General features: G+C 48.7%; 8 protein-coding genes across 8 annotated transcripts; 4 read left to right on the top strand and 4 right to left on the bottom strand.

The window, feature by feature from the left end:
• Nucleotides 1-346: 346 nt before the first annotated feature.
• On the top strand, nucleotides 347-1,853 carry F5B22DRAFT_424325 (inositolphosphorylceramide-B C-26 hydroxylase). Its single transcript, XM_047971683.1, has 2 exons — nucleotides 347-1,295; nucleotides 1,357-1,853. The coding sequence occupies exons 1-2, from the start codon at nucleotides 559-561 to the stop codon at nucleotides 1,745-1,747; spliced, it is 1,128 nt and encodes a 375-aa protein (XP_047827234.1). The 5' UTR covers nucleotides 347-558; the 3' UTR covers nucleotides 1,748-1,853.
• Nucleotides 1,854-2,230: 377 nt separating this feature from the next.
• On the bottom strand, nucleotides 2,231-2,705 carry F5B22DRAFT_424322 (uncharacterized protein). Its single transcript, XM_047971682.1, has one exon. It carries the CDS (start codon nucleotides 2,653-2,655, stop codon nucleotides 2,401-2,403), a length of 255 nt encoding a protein of 84 aa, XP_047827233.1. The 5' UTR covers nucleotides 2,656-2,705; the 3' UTR covers nucleotides 2,231-2,400.
• Nucleotides 2,706-4,095: 1,390 nt separating this feature from the next.
• On the top strand, nucleotides 4,096-5,951 carry F5B22DRAFT_638810 (uncharacterized protein; the record flags this gene model as incomplete). The annotated part of the gene is made up of 4 exons (XM_047977634.1): nucleotides 4,096-4,745; nucleotides 4,802-5,107; nucleotides 5,171-5,638; nucleotides 5,693-5,951. 4 exons carry the CDS (start codon nucleotides 4,096-4,098, stop codon nucleotides 5,949-5,951), a joined length of 1,683 nt encoding a protein of 560 aa, XP_047827232.1.
• A 486-nt stretch (nucleotides 5,952-6,437) lies between these two features.
• On the bottom strand, nucleotides 6,438-8,276 carry F5B22DRAFT_424274 (uncharacterized protein). Its single transcript, XM_047971681.1, has 2 exons — nucleotides 7,991-8,276; nucleotides 6,438-7,882 (listed from the first exon to the last, which is right to left on the bottom strand). Exons 1-2 carry the CDS (start codon nucleotides 8,044-8,046, stop codon nucleotides 6,922-6,924), a joined length of 1,017 nt encoding a protein of 338 aa, XP_047827231.1. The 5' UTR covers nucleotides 8,047-8,276; the 3' UTR covers nucleotides 6,438-6,921.
• Nucleotides 8,277-10,354: 2,078 nt separating this feature from the next.
• On the top strand, nucleotides 10,355-11,254 carry F5B22DRAFT_424179 (uncharacterized protein). Its single transcript, XM_047971679.1, has 2 exons — nucleotides 10,355-10,804; nucleotides 10,865-11,254. Exons 1-2 carry the CDS (start codon nucleotides 10,607-10,609, stop codon nucleotides 10,919-10,921), a joined length of 255 nt encoding a protein of 84 aa, XP_047827230.1. The 5' UTR covers nucleotides 10,355-10,606; the 3' UTR covers nucleotides 10,922-11,254.
• On the bottom strand, nucleotides 10,991-12,156 carry F5B22DRAFT_424182 (mitochondrial ribosomal protein). The gene is made up of 2 exons (XM_047971680.1): nucleotides 11,591-12,156; nucleotides 10,991-11,507 (listed from the first exon to the last, which is right to left on the bottom strand). Exons 1-2 carry the CDS (start codon nucleotides 11,977-11,979, stop codon nucleotides 11,129-11,131), a joined length of 768 nt encoding a protein of 255 aa, XP_047827229.1. The 5' UTR covers nucleotides 11,980-12,156; the 3' UTR covers nucleotides 10,991-11,128.
• Nucleotides 12,157-12,435: 279 nt separating this feature from the next.
• F5B22DRAFT_621407 (uncharacterized protein) lies at nucleotides 12,436-14,780 on the top strand. The gene has a single exon (XM_047975890.1). It carries the CDS (start codon nucleotides 12,448-12,450, stop codon nucleotides 14,299-14,301), a length of 1,854 nt encoding a protein of 617 aa, XP_047827228.1. The 5' UTR covers nucleotides 12,436-12,447; the 3' UTR covers nucleotides 14,302-14,780.
• Nucleotides 14,781-14,894: 114 nt separating this feature from the next.
• F5B22DRAFT_621405 (cytochrome-c oxidase chain VIIc) lies at nucleotides 14,895-15,579 on the bottom strand. Its single transcript, XM_047975889.1, has 3 exons — nucleotides 15,500-15,579; nucleotides 15,225-15,438; nucleotides 14,895-15,088 (listed from the first exon to the last, which is right to left on the bottom strand). Exons 2-3 carry the CDS (start codon nucleotides 15,436-15,438, stop codon nucleotides 15,060-15,062), a joined length of 243 nt encoding a protein of 80 aa, XP_047827227.1. The 5' UTR covers nucleotides 15,500-15,579; the 3' UTR covers nucleotides 14,895-15,059.
• Between the last annotated feature and the right edge of the window lie 6 nt (nucleotides 15,580-15,585).

The following is a 15,585-nucleotide window of genomic DNA, read 5'->3' as shown; positions in this document are numbered from 1 at the left end:
TTTACATAACCGTACCTACTTTGATAGTATGCTTGCTACCTGCCGTCTTGCTTGGTCTCTTCATTTTTCATCATCTTAATTCACGGTTCTTCCGTTTATCATTCGGCTACCACAATACTGGGATCATACGATAGCCGTAGCGCGTAACGCCACTGTCAGGCCGTCACAATTAGAACTAAGCAGATACCGTTCAGTGGCGCTGCTGTGGGTTGATCGCGTCTCACGCCCGCGGCCGCGGAGTGCGTGGATGTTCCTTTCCATATCCAGTAGCACTAATGGTACATGCCCAGGAACTGCACTAGACCCGCTGGGACTAACCATTTAATTTAACTGTCCAGGCCCCTGACAAAATTGATGGGCATACCGCTTTATCGATCTTCTGTCCCTCCTTTATCAGCTTCGATTCCCAGCTTGGCCACATTCTCTTATAACTTGCGTCTAGCTTTCCTCATTTTCACCTAGGTATATCCTTCATCACGCTCCCTTTTCTGCCTGGAATTGAAGCGCACTTGGTTGCTTGGTTTCCACTTGTCCATACCGGCTTAATATAGAGGCATCATGCCGGGACGAACTCTCCCAACGTTGACCCAGTCCCAGGTCGAGTCGCACAATTCGGCCAAATCCTGTTATGTCACCATCGGTAGCAAAGTCTACGATGTAACGGATTTCCTCGATGCTCACCCTGGCGGCCCTGAGTTGATTCTTGAATATGCTGGAAAGGATGTCGCCGATATTCTCAAGGACGAAGATTCGCATGCCCATTCCGAGGCTGCCTACGAAGTCCTAGATGATGCCCATGTCGCATTTCTCGTCAGCGAGAAGCTTGCACCGAAGACACAAGGCCACAGGAACACCGTCGAGCCTCAGATCAACGAGAAAGTCACGCCCACGATCCATCCCCGAACCGGTATGTCCTGTGAGGAGGATCTTAGCAAGGACACCGATTTGGCCCAAGACTATAAGACACACAAGTTCCTCGACTTGAACAAGCCCTTGTTGATGCAAGTATGGTTTGGCGGATTCTCAAAGGAGTTCTACCTCGACCAGGTTCATCGACCTAGGCATTACAAGGGTGGCGCATCGGCGCCATTGTTCGGCAACTTCCTCGAACCTCTGAGTATGACCCCCTGGTGGGTAGTCCCTCTTCTGTGGCTGCCCGCGGATGCCTACGGAACCTATCTCGCATCGCAAGGCTTTCAAAGCTATGGTAATCTTGCTGCCGCTTGGCTACTAGGCGTCTTCATATGGACCCTAGTAGAGTATATCTTACACCGATGCTTGTTCCACCTTGATTAGTATGTCTTTTCCGAGACCCCTCTACAATGTGGCAATTGCTAACTGATTACTCTTTTGCAGTTATCTTCCTGATAATAGGGTCGGCCTCACAATGCATTTCCTACTCCATGGCATTCACCACTATCTTCCCATGGACAAGTACCGTCTAGTCATGCCACCTACTCTCTTCTTGGTCCTTGCGACGCCTTTCTGGAAGTTGGCGCATACGCTATTCTTCTTTAACTGGCACCTTGCGACGGCCATCTACTGCGGTGGAATCTTTGGCTATGTAATGTATGATATGACACATTACTTCCTTCATCACCAGAACCTTCCGCTGTGGTATAAGGGCCTGAAGAAGTACCACCTTGCCCATCACTTCCTTGACTACGAATTGGGTTTCGGAGTCACCAGCGCGTTCTGGGACCGCATCTTCCACACGGAGCTGCCTACAGTGGCAAAGACGAAATAATGGTGTTCATGAAGGCTGGGATTATTTTGTGATGAACTTCTTGTACACTCAATATAGGGTATTGCGGTAATCAAATGAGCATTCATGAACTCGGGGGTGGCGGCATTCATCAGTTGCATAAGAACTGAGAACCACTCAGCTTACATGAAAATAAAGTATATAGTTAATGTTAATTTCGCACACGTAATTTGAAGGGCGGGGGAAATGAATAAATGATTTACTTGATGGTAATGCCATTAGTTGAATACCATAGGTGCCAGGATTACGTCTTGCTCTTTGCTGTGTATTATTTCTCAACGATATCCTTGCGTCTCATTTGGACAGCCCTTTCCATTTTATATCAACCATTAGTCGCCATTCCTTTTATCTATCATTGCATAATTCAATTGACAATGAGTTATACTTTATGTATCTATGCATAAATCTAGTACGCAGAGATAATATTCAAAACAGTCAATGAACCATTTACCGTTGGACGGCATAACAGAGGGGCAATATAAATCATCAACATGAATACGTTACCTTCTCTAATTACATTTGAATCTTTGACACTACTGCCAACTCAGGATCAAGTTTTACAGCTATAGAAACAGTTCCACCGACAAGCGTCTCTTTCAAGAACCCTAATCGAAGCAGCTTGCGACCTCGACTCACTATGAGCTGATATGATAGCTTGGGGATTCTATCCTCGGACTTATAAACGGTAGGGCCGCAATCAAGAAACTGGAAGGGCTACTATCTAGCACCATCAATGAGCCCATTAGCGATGAGCGACGCAACATTGTGATCATACCTCTCACAGTCCTAAATCGTGTGGTGCAATAGTTGGATTTGATTGAGCACTTTGGATCAATCAACAACGACTCTGTGCTGGAACACGTCATCAGGAGGGCAGGAGTCCATGGCATATGCGCCGGTCTTCTCACTGCCCAGGCAGTATCAAGTGCCACGACGGTGGATCAAATTGCGGTTCTCTGCTGCACGTCACCTAGGTTAGCTTTTTGCGTAGGCGCCTATGTTGATCTAGACCAAATCAGCAGCGATGGGAAAATTAAGGGCGCGACCTTTGCTGTTCGCTGAAAAGCCCCTAAAAAAACTTGATGATATTCAGAAAATCTTTCTTTCTAAGGCATCCGAAGGCTGGTTCTTCCATGCCTTTCTATTCCTTTGATGCTGACTTGTGGGTGGTAAAGACGTATGTAGCTGCCATTAGAGATGAATGAGATATAATGATCGCCACACCGGTAGAGGCAGCAGAAAATCTACGGCAAGATCTCTCGCGAAATAACGTCTCGTTTATTGAGATTAGACTGAACGGGAGATATCATACTAGTAAGCATGTTGATGTTCCGAGCAAGATCATAAAAGCAAACGAGGGGTGTGTTGATCTGCGATTTAGCAAAGCTGAGCTTGTGAGGTCGAGTTTTAACGGCCAGATCATTCTTCGCCACAACGCCATCCGTATAGTACTGGAGTCAATCTTGGTGAAAAGCGTGAATTGTCATCTGACTATTATTTCCACCGTGGTACAGTCTATCAACAAGCGATCGCTTATACTGGCAATTGGTGAGAAATACCATGTTGTCAAGGTCAAGATGGTACTGTCGGCGGATAGGTTCTGTAATCTACTGATGAATTAGTATAATCGATGACGAAGGTAACAGGTGAAACTGGCTGCGGTCCTGGTTGAGAAAACCTTTTTGTTTCTATATAAGTTTACTACATATACAGGTAGAATGGTAGATGTAGATTAAATATTAAATCAAGGAGCTGGCATTGTCTCAATATTCGCCACTGCCTGATAGACGTCGTTGTTCTTCACTTTTTACTCTTTATTTTGTTTTGGAAGAATTTGAGTGAATCTTCTCATTTCTACAGTCATATCAGTATCATGCAATAAACTCTGATGTGATGTTGCTCGTGTGTGCTTAGGTTGGAACGGTTGTTCTCTATTTGACACACACAATCAATGCACATTGACTTGCGATTGCGAATGCTGATGAGTATACCGTATGGAATACACTGTACATTCTGCAACTTCTAAAGGCTTCAAGTTTATCCGAGACAATGGCGGGTGGGTCTTCTACATCGACCCACTTGCCCGCCACTTTGCAGAGGCTCTGCCTTCCTACTTCGTATCTAATCCTTACCCGGTGACCTTGCTTCAGTTATCTAACAGTTAAGGCTACGACCACCTGACCTGATCTGCCAACTAAATCATCTTTTCCCCTCCAGGTTATTCCCCCCCGTTCATCTGTTAAGAGTGAGCACCGCACAGCAGCTCCTATTCGCACAATCACTCTTGAGTCTTAGGTCAGCATCTTTTCCCTGGAATATAGCAGCCCAAGATGGCCACACTTGACGTAGAGGCTTTGCTCGACGCCACTGCTAGCAAGAATGACGATGTGAAGGAACCCCAGCCCCGCGACTCTGCCGACCGAGAGAGATCCGATCGAACCGACCGGCGGGATCGCGACCGTAGTCCGGATCGTAGCCGACGAGACCGTAGCCCTAGGAGGCGCGATCGGAGCAGTGATCGTGGTCGACGTGACCGAGGTGATGACAGAGAAGCCACTCCCCGAAGTGATGCAGGTAGCCATAAGAGTAGGCGCAGAAGCCGGAGTCGTGATGATGATCGCCGACACTCACGCCGTCACAGAGGAGGTGATGGGGATTACTATCGTAGCGGCCGTGGTGGCCGAGACCGCTCACGCTCTCGTTCGCCTCGCCGGCATTACCGACCGAGGGATGATCACCGCGACCGTGATGACCGCGGGTCATACCGAAACAGAGACGATGATAGGCCCCGCAACGGCCGGACTCCTAAGCGCGACGCTACGCCCGTGTTGACCGAGGATGAGCGTGATCGTCGCACCGTATTTGTCCAGCAACTAGCAGCTCGTTTACGCACCAAAGAGCTTAAAGAATTTTTCGAAAAAGTTGGCCCTGTGAACGAGGCCCAGATTGTCAAAGATCGCATTAGTGGAAGGTCTAAAGGGTAAGTATCTATAGTTGCCCCTCCCTTATGGGCGCTACTGACTCTGTGCTTTGTAGAGTTGGCTATGTTGAATTCAAAAACGAAGATTCTGTCACTGCAGCCCTTCAGCTCACAGGTCAAAAACTAATAGGTATTCCGGTCATCGTTCAACTTACGGAAGCTGAAAAGAATCGCCAAGTGCGTAATACCGACGGCTCCGGCCATGGCAACTCGGTTCCCTTCCATCGCCTCTATGTAGGAAATATCCATTTCAGCATTACCGAACAAGACTTGCAGAATGTCTTCGAGCCCTTCGGCGAACTTGAATTTGTTCAACTTCAGAAAGACGATACCGGCCGTAGCCGTGGTTATGGATTCGTACAGTATGTTTCCCCCCTCCCCGACTAAAGCATTTTTTTGGCTCTTGTATACTAATTAATACTCAGGTTCCGCGATGCCGACCAAGCTCGGGAGGCGCTTGAGAAAATGAATGGATTTGACCTTGCCGGTCGCCCAATTCGTGTTGGTCTTGGAAACGATAAGTTTACCCCTGAGTCAACTGCCAATCTCCTACAGAGATTCCAAGGCCAAAACCAACCATATCAGGGCTCTGCTTTCTCCGGTGCTGGTGGACGAGGTCCTCAGACCTCTGGCTTCGATCGAGCTGGTGGTCGTGACAACGACAAGGCAACCGGTGCCAGTGCCCTGGACGACACTGACGTTGCTGGTGTAAATTTTAACAATTATAGTCGTGATGCCCTTATGCGAAAACTTGCTCGAACAGATGAGCCCTCTAACGGCACGCCAAACGAAGGACCAATCGTTAAACCTAAGACGGAGACCAAACCCCTTCCTGTCAAGGTAAACATGGCTAGTCGCTGTGTAGTCTTGCACAATATGTTTGATGCCCAAGAGTACGTCACACCCCGTAAAATCGTCTAAATTGGCCTTAACTAACAAAGAAATAGGGAACAAGGTGAAAGCTGGGTTAAGGAGCTCGAGGATGACGTTAGACAGGAAGCCGAAGAGAAATATGGCCACGTCGTTCATATTTCGCTCGATCCTAATTCGCAGGGCGACATTTATCTCAAGTTCGACAAAGTTCAGGGAGGCGAGAATGCCATCAAGGGCCTTAACGGCCGTTATTTTGGAGGCCGCATGATTAGCGCCGCCCCTGTTGTGGATGCAGTCTACAGCAGTTTGTTCTCTCGCACCAAGGCTTTCTAACATACTAATTAATGGCCTGACTTGTCTGCTCCTAGGAAACCTAATAGTAAGTTGAAAGCCTGTTTCTATCTAATGTGCATTCTATCCATATTAAACCTATGATAGGCTTCGTTGAACTCGGCCCTTGCGGCGCACGATACCTCCGATATCTCGCTGATTGCGAGCTTCAAAAGTTTTTCCCTGGTAAACGGCACGAGGTCCTGCGACTCGTCTACGGTTATTTGTCGATTTTCCTTTACCCATGCGCAGACTGGCAGCAAATGACTTGACGCTGATTCTACTGCAGCACATGACTTACCCACACATACCCACACTCCAAATGTACACGAGGACAAACCATCCTCATTCACTAGTTTGCCGGCAGCACCAACTACACTGATGACTCCTAGGACAGATGTGGTAATTTAACAAAGCAATGGGCCACTGAAGCAAGTGTATATAGGGTTTCCCGTAGGCTCCACTGGCGTTCAGGTCCTCTTACTGCTACGATATGAAATAGAAAAACTGACTATAGGCGGTTGAACAAAAGATTCTTTTGAGAGTAGTGACGTTCTATGTAGCTTCAACGTATATGTATCATGATGTTAAATGATCTTAGGCAGCCTTGCATTATAAACTGCTTGGTATGATTAGAGTTATGTGTGAAGCATGTAGATTGATGGTCCTGAAATCACCCAAGATATTCTCAATTGCAGTCGTATTGTTAAATCGTGAAAGAACATGAGCTAATGTTCAGAGTGTTTTGCCTGGCCCCCTACATTGGCATGATCTACACCAACCTCATCTATCTCGTCCCTCCTTATAATTCCTTTCACCGAAATCAGAATCAAGCACTCAAGCATCATAGGCTACCATCGCTTGTAGACTAGATTTTACATCCCTTCTCCCGCTTTTCCTTGCCCACCAAAAAGGATCCATGTACTTATGAGCGACGATTTCTAACGCCAAGAACTTGACAAATTCATTTCCATTAGCGCTCGGATACCCTGAACGGTAATCGGCGGTGTATGCGCTCGTTGATGCGGACGAAGTTCCGCTCATTGTCTGCGGTTATGACGCCGTGGCGGATCAGGAAATCTATCAGGACCACAGCAGCGTCGGGCTTGAACTCGTTGTTCAGCAGCGCGCTCTGCACATCCCCGACACTCATGAGGTTGTAGCTCCCGACCTCGCCGTCGTGGGGCTTCGGAATAACGTCCTCTGGCAGCTCCATGTCGTATGTGTAGACGATGCCGGGACACAGGAGCCCGGACTCGCCGGGCCAGCCGTGTATCGCGTCGGTCGAGCTGACGTACGTTAACAGGCCCGTGGACCGCACCCTTGTGCGCATCAGCTCGGGCTGCAGCGCAGCCTCTTCACCTGCCTCCTTGATGATGGTCTCCAGGGCGGTCGTGCCAGCCGCTATACCCCCGGCCACAGTAGAGTCCAACATGTTGGGGCTGCTGAAGAGATGCTTAGCGCGCCGTGGGATCCAGAGACCTGAGATCACGCCACAGTCGTCCTCGGTGGCGCGGGAGCGCACATAAGCGATCATGTGGGCGCCCTGCAGGAGGATCCCGAACAGCGGCGCGGCGAAACGCTCCATCGTCACAACGCCTGTGCTCGTGCCCGTGCCGCCCTCGCTGGGGCTGGTGGGCCAGGAGAGGAGGGTGAAGGGCTCGCTGTGCCTCTTGGCGAGCAGGCGGAACGTGTCCTGCTCTATGAGGATGTCTACCAGCTTCTGGAAGGCGGCCGTGAAAGCAGCCGCGCTGTCGGACCCCTGCGACGAGTCCAAGACCGTCACGGTGCGCGGGTGCTCGTGGGACACCTGGAACAAAGACGTCCACGGCATCTTGGCCACGGTCTCCGGCCGTAGGTAGCCATGCGGCTTGGGGTCGCCGGCCAAGATGAGCTGGTAGTATACCTCTAGCAGATCGCGGTCATAGGGGAAGCTTGATTGAGGGAGTGCGCATGAGCTCAACGTCGGGACAATCTAGGAGAGGGGAATGGAAGGGAAGCGGAAGGAAGAGAGAGTTGTGTAGAGGTGAGGCTGGGCTTACTTATCAGCATTTTGCACGATGGGTAAGTAGGACTTGCCTACTGTTGAGCGACCCATGGCTTTGTCCTTCTGGTTGGGATCCTGTGGCGTGTCTTGAGGTGTCTGTGTCTCTGGTTCTGGCTAAGCTAGTGTATGTATATGTTGATTATCATCAATGGCTCTTGGGTCGAGTTGAGTGTGTTCGTTCCAACGGGGCCAGCCACTGGTGGTCACAGGTAGGGCTTAGATATGAATCCCTCCCAATAATGTGACGCTACCTATAGGGAGGTGCAGTGGGGGGGAGTGCAAGTGAGGAGGTTTGATTGGGATGGCTGACCGCTCGCTCGTGCGTTGCGGCGAAGAAAGACGCTTGACTTGTAATACAGTAGTAGGTACTTGTCTAACCCAGGCTTGTCTAAGGACTAAGGACAACTAAGGATAGCACTTGCCGGCTTATAGGAGGTGCGGAAGAGGTGTAGAAGAGGTGTAAATTGTAATTAATTAGTTAGTTGCTACGAACGGGTATAGTCGCCCTTTGACTACAGTACAAAGCAGAGACATACTTGCCTTACCTTAGCAGACCTTAGGTAGGTGGATAGGCGAGATATAGGTACATAGTGAGGATAGAGAGAATAAGGGATAGCGTAACAACGCAAGGCGATCCAGATGTTACTCCTGGCCGATCGGCCGAAACAGGCAATGCAGACCGTTATAGAGACTTGGCGCTATTATACATTCTACCACGATGTTTCCGAACAAGCCCCGCCCGCTCTTGACTGTTGGTCTCTACTGCAAATGTGCAACAGTTTATCCTCAAGTCAATGAATAGAAGCCTGCTCACCCGGTTTGTTTCCATGTCAAGTACTGTATCTACATACAATTCAATAACCATGTTCACCCCTTACCAGCCCTTGCGGACTTCAATGGGCAGGGCGAAAGTGGCTACCGCATGTTAGTCCACGATGAACATGTTATAAGGCACTAAGTACCTAACGCATCGAGTAGCTAGCATGACAAGATGGTAGACCGCTTATATTAAATCTGTTCACGGCGCCACACAATTGCATATCAAATCTCTAGTTGTCGCCAAGTTGACAACGCTTCTTCCAGGCCCTGGAAGGCGTCATATTTAGAAGATGAAACAACAGCGTACGAGTGGATTCAGGGCAAAGGAACCGGACCCGAATTCCTTGGCCACATCATGGCGGCCGGGCAATATACAGGGTTCCTCGTGGAATACGTGGGCGGTGCCTGAATGGCGGGACCTGCAGACTTATCAACTTGCCGGATAGCTTTGGCGAAGCCGTATGCGTTAGGCATACGAAGTACGAAGTAGAGCATCACTCCCTCATGCGCGATAGCGAGGCCATCATCATTGGCTTTGAGTCAGTATGAAAGCAGTGCCAGGGACTGTCACTAAGAGATACACATCTATAATCTTCCAAGTTGGTAACCTGATGCGACTACAGGATATTGTAATTGAGCTGGTACTTGATACCATACTGACGTGCTTGTAATGGAAAGAAGCGGTTGTTAATATAGTAACGGGTGGTGGTGGTGATGATGAAACGTTGTTAGAACCAACTGTATTTACCCAAGACCTCCTAGGATCGACGCTACCTACTTACAAGTTACCAGGTAGAACAGGGGACCAATCCATCCTGTAAACCTCGGCAACTCGAGAATCCATGTAAGTGTGCCTAGACTACGGTACCATATGCGCCATGGCATGTACTCAAGGACTCACCGACTGATGAGCTACATAGCATGTGAAACCAGCATACCGACTATTACGAACATAGCGGATAAAGAGTTCTTACTACGGATTATGGGTGAAATGGCGGGCGATCTATTCAACGAATTGCTAGTTCAACGCATAGGATAAAGTACCGGTAGGTATTATGCAGCCAACGCGAGACGTTACATCCTGAGTGACAAGGATACCTAGGTATGTACATCACATCACTACTGTACTATGTTAAGCATCATGTTGGTTTTAAGGACTGCGTTTCATACCTCTTCTCTCTATAGTAAGGGCATTATGTACTGCTGATTCTACGATATGTGGCATAATGAAGCCGACGTAACCTCTATGTTGATTAGTAGGTGAGTACGCGAACAAGTCGTGCTTTAATATCTAATTGGAGAGAAACGACCCTATAACAACTCTGGTATATGTAGCTAGATAGGCGACTTTATGTAAGCTCGAGCCTCAGAAGGATGCATGTAGAGGATGATATTGTGGCGTCGCGTTGGATCTTCAAAGTAACCGTATTCCTACCAGGAAAGGGAGCCCCCTCCCAACAATTAAAAGAATGATCAGTTGGAAAACAAAAACAAATCAAAACGCAAAGCAGGGGCATGGAACAGATCATACGCAAATGCATTGATTCATTGTACAGGCGCGCTTTAAATATTGACAACACTCCCGCCAAGCAGGGGGATGAGACGTGTGATGGAAGTTGATGGCCCACCACGGCACCGACGACCACACACTTGATAAATGCCCGGCTGCGACGATGGTTTTACGATTTTACTTCCCTCAGAGTTCAGATGAACTCAGCGTCATTCATTTTGTTTCGTCTTACATGTTGATTAGCAAATCCTACACCTACGAGAGGAAAAATCACATGCCGTGATGACGAGTGCCAGGATGCCATTATCCTCCAAAGCTACCTTGTCTGCGGCGTTGGCTAAGGCCAGGACTGCCGTTCAACTCGACCAAGCTCAATACCATGACGGCGCCAAAGCATACTATATCGAGGTAGTGGGCATGCTTGCCCGAGTCATCTCGCGGGCTTCTAATGAGAAAGATGTAAAGAAACTAGAGGATATTGTGAGTTACCCTGTTAAACTACGGGACATATTTGAGCACTGTTGCTGATGCACACAACAGCGACGGGCCTACACGGACCGCATTCAGCAGTTGGATGCATTAGTGGCGGGCGTTTGAGACATAAAAGCGACTCGGATATGTTGTTAGCATTCGGCAAGGGACTCGGGACATTTGAAATCTGTATTTTCCATAACCAGGGAAGAATTTAAGCGCTTGATATCCAGGTACAATTCGGGCACTCGGGGCGTGGCGTTTGGATGGTATATACAAGGGATTCATACAATAGTTTTACATTGAAGACGCAATATACCCCAACATTCTCATCTATTGAGGTCTGCCTGTTGTGACAGTCTCCGCTATGGGTTCCTCTGCCTCTGCATCTATATCGCTGCTGGCTTCTTCGGATTCCTCCACCTCGCCGAAATTGGTGTATGCAGAATCTTGTTCTGCTTGGACACTGCTGATCTGTTTGGTGGCCCACTTCTTCCAGTTCTCGTACTGTTGATCTTCGAGTTCCATGCTGACCTGCATGGCGGTCTTGCCGAAGTATGCACCCATCTTCAGGGCTTCCTCCTTCGCTACTCGTCGCTCGACATCTTCCTCGTGCCGTAGCGCGTAGAATTCCTTCCGTACGATGTCATATGCCATTGCCTGTGTCATTCCTTCCACGTTATGCATCATCCATAATTGTCTCTGGACAACACTGAAAACAACACAATTAGCCCATGATTTCGCTGAGAATCCCCCAAACTGAACCCAAGAGCGTCATAAGAGAACAAGGCTTACCTCTCACCACAGAGGGGCATGCCAGGCTGCAGTAACCCCTTGGACCAATCGTATCGCTCTGCATCTCTACCGTCCATCTCGACAATCATCCTTGGCCTCGCCAGCTCCCAGGGGTGATCTTTATAGAACTGGCTTCGTAGGTCATCCTCTTCGTAAACTAACTTTTGTGGCTGGAAAAGTCTGCTCGGCTTCCGTATCTTAGGGTTGGGTTGTTTATGCTGGGGTGGAAGGGGTCGCGTGACGGTCTCGGACGGCGGTATCGACTCGATGACGTTGTACCAAACGGGTTTTTGAACCTTGACGTGGGGAAATGTGCGGTGGTTTAACATGTGGGTGACGGTCTGGTAGACCCGGGAGGGCCTGATCTGCCGTTGACCGCCGCCGCCCATGGTAGAAATCAAGCGATATGACGCGACAGCTTTAAAAAAGAAGCAACAGGCGGACTGATTGACTTAATTCAGCTGTGAGCGGTGTTGTGTGAGAAATGTGCCGTCGCCGCCGCTCGAGATGCCCCGTTTTGCATAGAGGCTCACTCGCCAGAAATTATTGAGATGGCAAGGGAGAACATGTTGATCCGAGATCCACTGTAAACGGCAATTGAGAGGAGCAGATAGGCGGAGAGCCGCGCTGGCCCCTCTATAATGACCGCACTAGGCAGGGATTTATTGCTGCAGCTGCAGCTATCTTCAACTACCCATCACTTTTGCGATCAATTTTTTTTTCTTCGATGCCTCGATGATTTCATATCATTCGGGACCAAAAATTGGCATTGCAGCGTCGCTCCACAGCCGATTAAAGCCACACAGCAAATATAGAAAAGGCTGTGATGACGAAACCACCATGCGGGACGCCAGCTCATGAACATCTCTAGAATAGACAGGTCGAGATACGGCGCGGTATTCTTTAGCCAACCCTTGCCGACTGCCCGCTCGAAAACCCGTTATCGAGCAGTCTGTACATACAATGGACACGCAAGGTCTGTTGCAAATGATTTCCACATCACCCTCCGCCGCAACCGTCTGGTCCAACCGCAATGGCCGCACACACCCCTCCGTAACATCTTCCCACACCGAACATTCTGCGCAGCGGTAGCCCCGGCCGGCGCTCGAAGTCCGCTGAGCTCGAACTTCTTTACCCCGTGCTCTGCGAGTGTGCGTAATTGGAAGCGTACTACTGTGTCATCCGCCGAGCCAGCCGAGAAATCGCATAACGCACACAGATCGACTTCCTTTGACCGACGCACTTTGAAGCAATCGAAAGACGAGGTTCTTGGGATCGTCGATTATTACGATAATACTTCAGTCGAAGAAACTTTCCAATTTTACAGGGATCCTTATTTCAGAAAGTATGCAAATCCTAATGGGCCTGACGTTGTGGTTTCCGATAAGCCGGAGGATCTTGAACTTCAGACCATCAGTGGTGAGCGACGTTTCGTTGAAGACGAATTTGTACCGGCACAAGAACTGCGAAAAGCAATTGCTCTTCGACGTCAATATCCCTCTCGGGTTTCTCTGGACACTATATGGGAACTCTATCATGCGCTTCCTGAACCCCGACCGGTACACATAAGTGGCTACACACGTCATGCCCTAACGGCTGCTTTGGGGTCTGTCGAACGAAAGGACCAGAAATCCATGTTAAGGTACTTCGCTGTAATAGACGACATAAAAAATTCTGGGTTCTCTTTGACCAGCATTCAATGGAATACAGCTATGTCATTTGCTACTAGCTACGTCGCGAGAACTACAGTCGTGGAAGTGGAGGCTGCTCTCAAACTATGGCACCAAATGGAGAAAGATGCGGGATTGAAGGCGACCGAGGTGACTTTCAATATACTTTTTGATTCTGCATCAAAGGCAGGCAATTTCACCTTGGCTGAGATGGTTTACGAAGAGATGAATCATCGCGGCTACGCATTTAACCGTTACCATTACACTAGTCTCATCCATCTTTTCGGTCTCAAACAGGACTCAAGTGGTATTAGGGCTGGGTATAGAGAAATGGTGGAGGCTGGTGAAATAGTTGATACAGTGGTCGTGAACTGTCTCATTGCTAGCTTCCTCCGATGCGGTGAAGAACCATCTGCCGAGCATGTTTACGAGAAGATGAAGGCATATAATAAGGAACTACCTACGCTACCCCACAGAGATTATACCATGGCAAAAGCCATTAACAAGGTCCTTGCAATGTTTACTCGCGTAAGCAAAAAACATCCTAGCATGCACCCCACGTTTCAGAAGTCCGCTCTGTTATCCCCGGACCTCCAAACATATCGCATCCTTATCAACCACTACGGGTTACGGCTTGGCAATCTTAGCAAAGTCGCCCAATTTCTCGATGAAATGAAGGCTTTCATGGTTCCGCTCAATGGCGTCGTCTTCCTAGCATTGTTCCAGTCGTTCTCTGTACATGGTGGACCAGGCTCTGACTGGAGCGCTCAAAGGCTTACTAGTGTCTGGAATGCCTTCTTAGATGCCTTGGACTCTGGGGCAGACGGCGTTTACATCAGCACCTGGTTGGCTATGGCTGCTCTCGATGCGCACGCTCGATATTCAAACCACGACGAGCTGCTCGGTGTTTATGATTGCCTGAAATCTAGATGGGAACTGGACGAGAAAAATACCCAATACATGCTGCATTACTTACATCTGCTACTGACAACGGGTCGCACAAGGGCTAACAAATCACGATGGACTTCTAGATTTGGATAGCATAGCTCAAACCATATTAAAGTTTGAGACTTGCATGTACTGTACATGTATTAACACAAAATGTATATTGCTAGAAGAGTCAACAGCTTTTTTTGTTCGCGATACCTCTTCTCACCTGTGTATATATAAATTAGAAAAGAGAATTGAATAGATACAAGCCGTTGTCGGACCAGCGGGCATAACTCAATATAGACTTGAAAGATAAAGGGTCATGTAAACATGTAACGGTAGGGTCATGCATTTTTATTGGCATGAAATAACTGAAGATTAAAATGGGGTTTACGTTACACTTATGATATCCTAATAATCAATTGTGATGGATATTGCATCTTTATATGAAAAACATAGCTTGAAAGAACTCCATTAGTGAGCTGCTCTCTTGCCAAACCCAGCTTGCACTGGTGTCAGTCAGTAGCAGGGATAGGTCTCTCTGGTAGCCTGTCTTAGCAAAGCAAAGGAGGACAGTGTCGCTTCAGGCAGTGCACAATATCCCGGCTGTGATGGAATAGAGGTAGAGAAGCTCTTACTTCTGTTTGCCGCGCCTGTTCTTGTTTGCTCGTATTCCTGGATAGATCACTTATATGTGCACAGTATGGAGGGACAAATGGAATTGTAGTTTGGCGGTCGCCTCTTAGATCTATAATGCTCCTATATGTACAGCCGCATTGTTTCCCTCGTTTGCATCCAAGGCATCACCCATGTCAAGTTCCTGTTCATCTGAAACCCGGCACTAATACAGAGATCCGATCGCGAGACGCTTAAGCCTTGGGCTTGTTGGTTTGCCAGACTAGAAAATACAACTGTTAGCACATCATATCCGCCGCACCAGGTCCGAATGACTCTTTCGTCGAGCATTGCAACTATATCAGTCGAAACAGCTGAGGGGTTGGTCGGCTCGGGGAAGCGGAGGAAAATTGACGCACCGGCAATACCGAAGGGGGCGAAGAACCCAGTGATGCAGTAGAGCCAGTATCGGACGGCGAAGAAGCGCGTCTTGGTGTTGAACGGCAAGTTGGAGTAGGGGCCCTCGGGGTAGTGGTATGGCGAGGATAGACGGGCGCGGGTAGCGTGGAAAGCTCGACGGCCGATGAGAGAGCTGATGCGCGGGCTGGCGCGGGCGAAGGCTTGGGGAGACATCTGCAGTGGCCAATTAGCTTCCCGAAGCTTGGAATTCAGGAGGACGAGGCGTGGGCTTTACCTTTACAAAGGTTGACGGGGGTGTGGTAGAGCGGAGATGGGTTTGTACTCTGTCTATGCTATTGAGCTCAGGAAAGAATCATCATC

This window comes from Xylaria bambusicola (assembly GCF_022495145.1).
Source record: "Xylaria bambusicola strain CBS 139988 unplaced genomic scaffold F5B22scaffold_50, whole genome shotgun sequence".
Classification (NCBI taxonomy): Eukaryota; Fungi; Ascomycota; class Sordariomycetes; order Xylariales; family Xylariaceae; genus Xylaria; species Xylaria bambusicola.
The sequence above is the reverse complement of the archived record's forward strand: the minus strand, read 5'-3'. Positions and strand labels throughout refer to the sequence as shown.

Coding starts and splice junctions, on each gene's coding strand:
- F5B22DRAFT_424274 (XM_047971681.1), bottom strand. CDS start 8,046: ATGGGTCGCTCAACAGTAGGCAAGTCCTACTTACCCATCGTGCAAAAT. Junction 7,883..7,990: donor ATCGTGCAAAATGCTGATAA/GTAAGCCCAGCC, acceptor CCCTCAATCAAG/CTTCCCCTATGACCGCGATC.
- F5B22DRAFT_424179 (XM_047971679.1), top strand. CDS start 10,607: ATGACGAGTGCCAGGATGCCATTATCCTCCAAAGCTACCTTGTCTGCG. Junction 10,805..10,864: donor TAAAGAAACTAGAGGATATT/GTGAGTTACCCT, acceptor TGCACACAACAG/CGACGGGCCTACACGGACCG.
- F5B22DRAFT_424322 (XM_047971682.1), bottom strand. CDS start 2,655: ATGCCATGGACTCCTGCCCTCCTGATGACGTGTTCCAGCACAGAGTCG.
- F5B22DRAFT_424182 (XM_047971680.1), bottom strand. CDS start 11,979: ATGGGCGGCGGCGGTCAACGGCAGATCAGGCCCTCCCGGGTCTACCAG. Junction 11,508..11,590: donor ATGCCCCTCTGTGGTGAGAG/GTAAGCCTTGTT, acceptor TGTTGTTTTCAG/TGTTGTCCAGAGACAATTAT.
- F5B22DRAFT_621407 (XM_047975890.1), top strand. CDS start 12,448: ATGAACATCTCTAGAATAGACAGGTCGAGATACGGCGCGGTATTCTTT.
- F5B22DRAFT_621405 (XM_047975889.1), bottom strand. CDS start 15,438: ATGTCTCCCCAAGCCTTCGCCCGCGCCAGCCCGCGCATCAGCTCTCTC. Junction 15,089..15,224: donor CGCCCCCTTCGGTATTGCCG/GTGCGTCAATTT, acceptor TGTATTTTCTAG/TCTGGCAAACCAACAAGCCC.
- F5B22DRAFT_424325 (XM_047971683.1), top strand. CDS start 559: ATGCCGGGACGAACTCTCCCAACGTTGACCCAGTCCCAGGTCGAGTCG. Junction 1,296..1,356: donor TGCTTGTTCCACCTTGATTA/GTATGTCTTTTC, acceptor ACTCTTTTGCAG/TTATCTTCCTGATAATAGGG.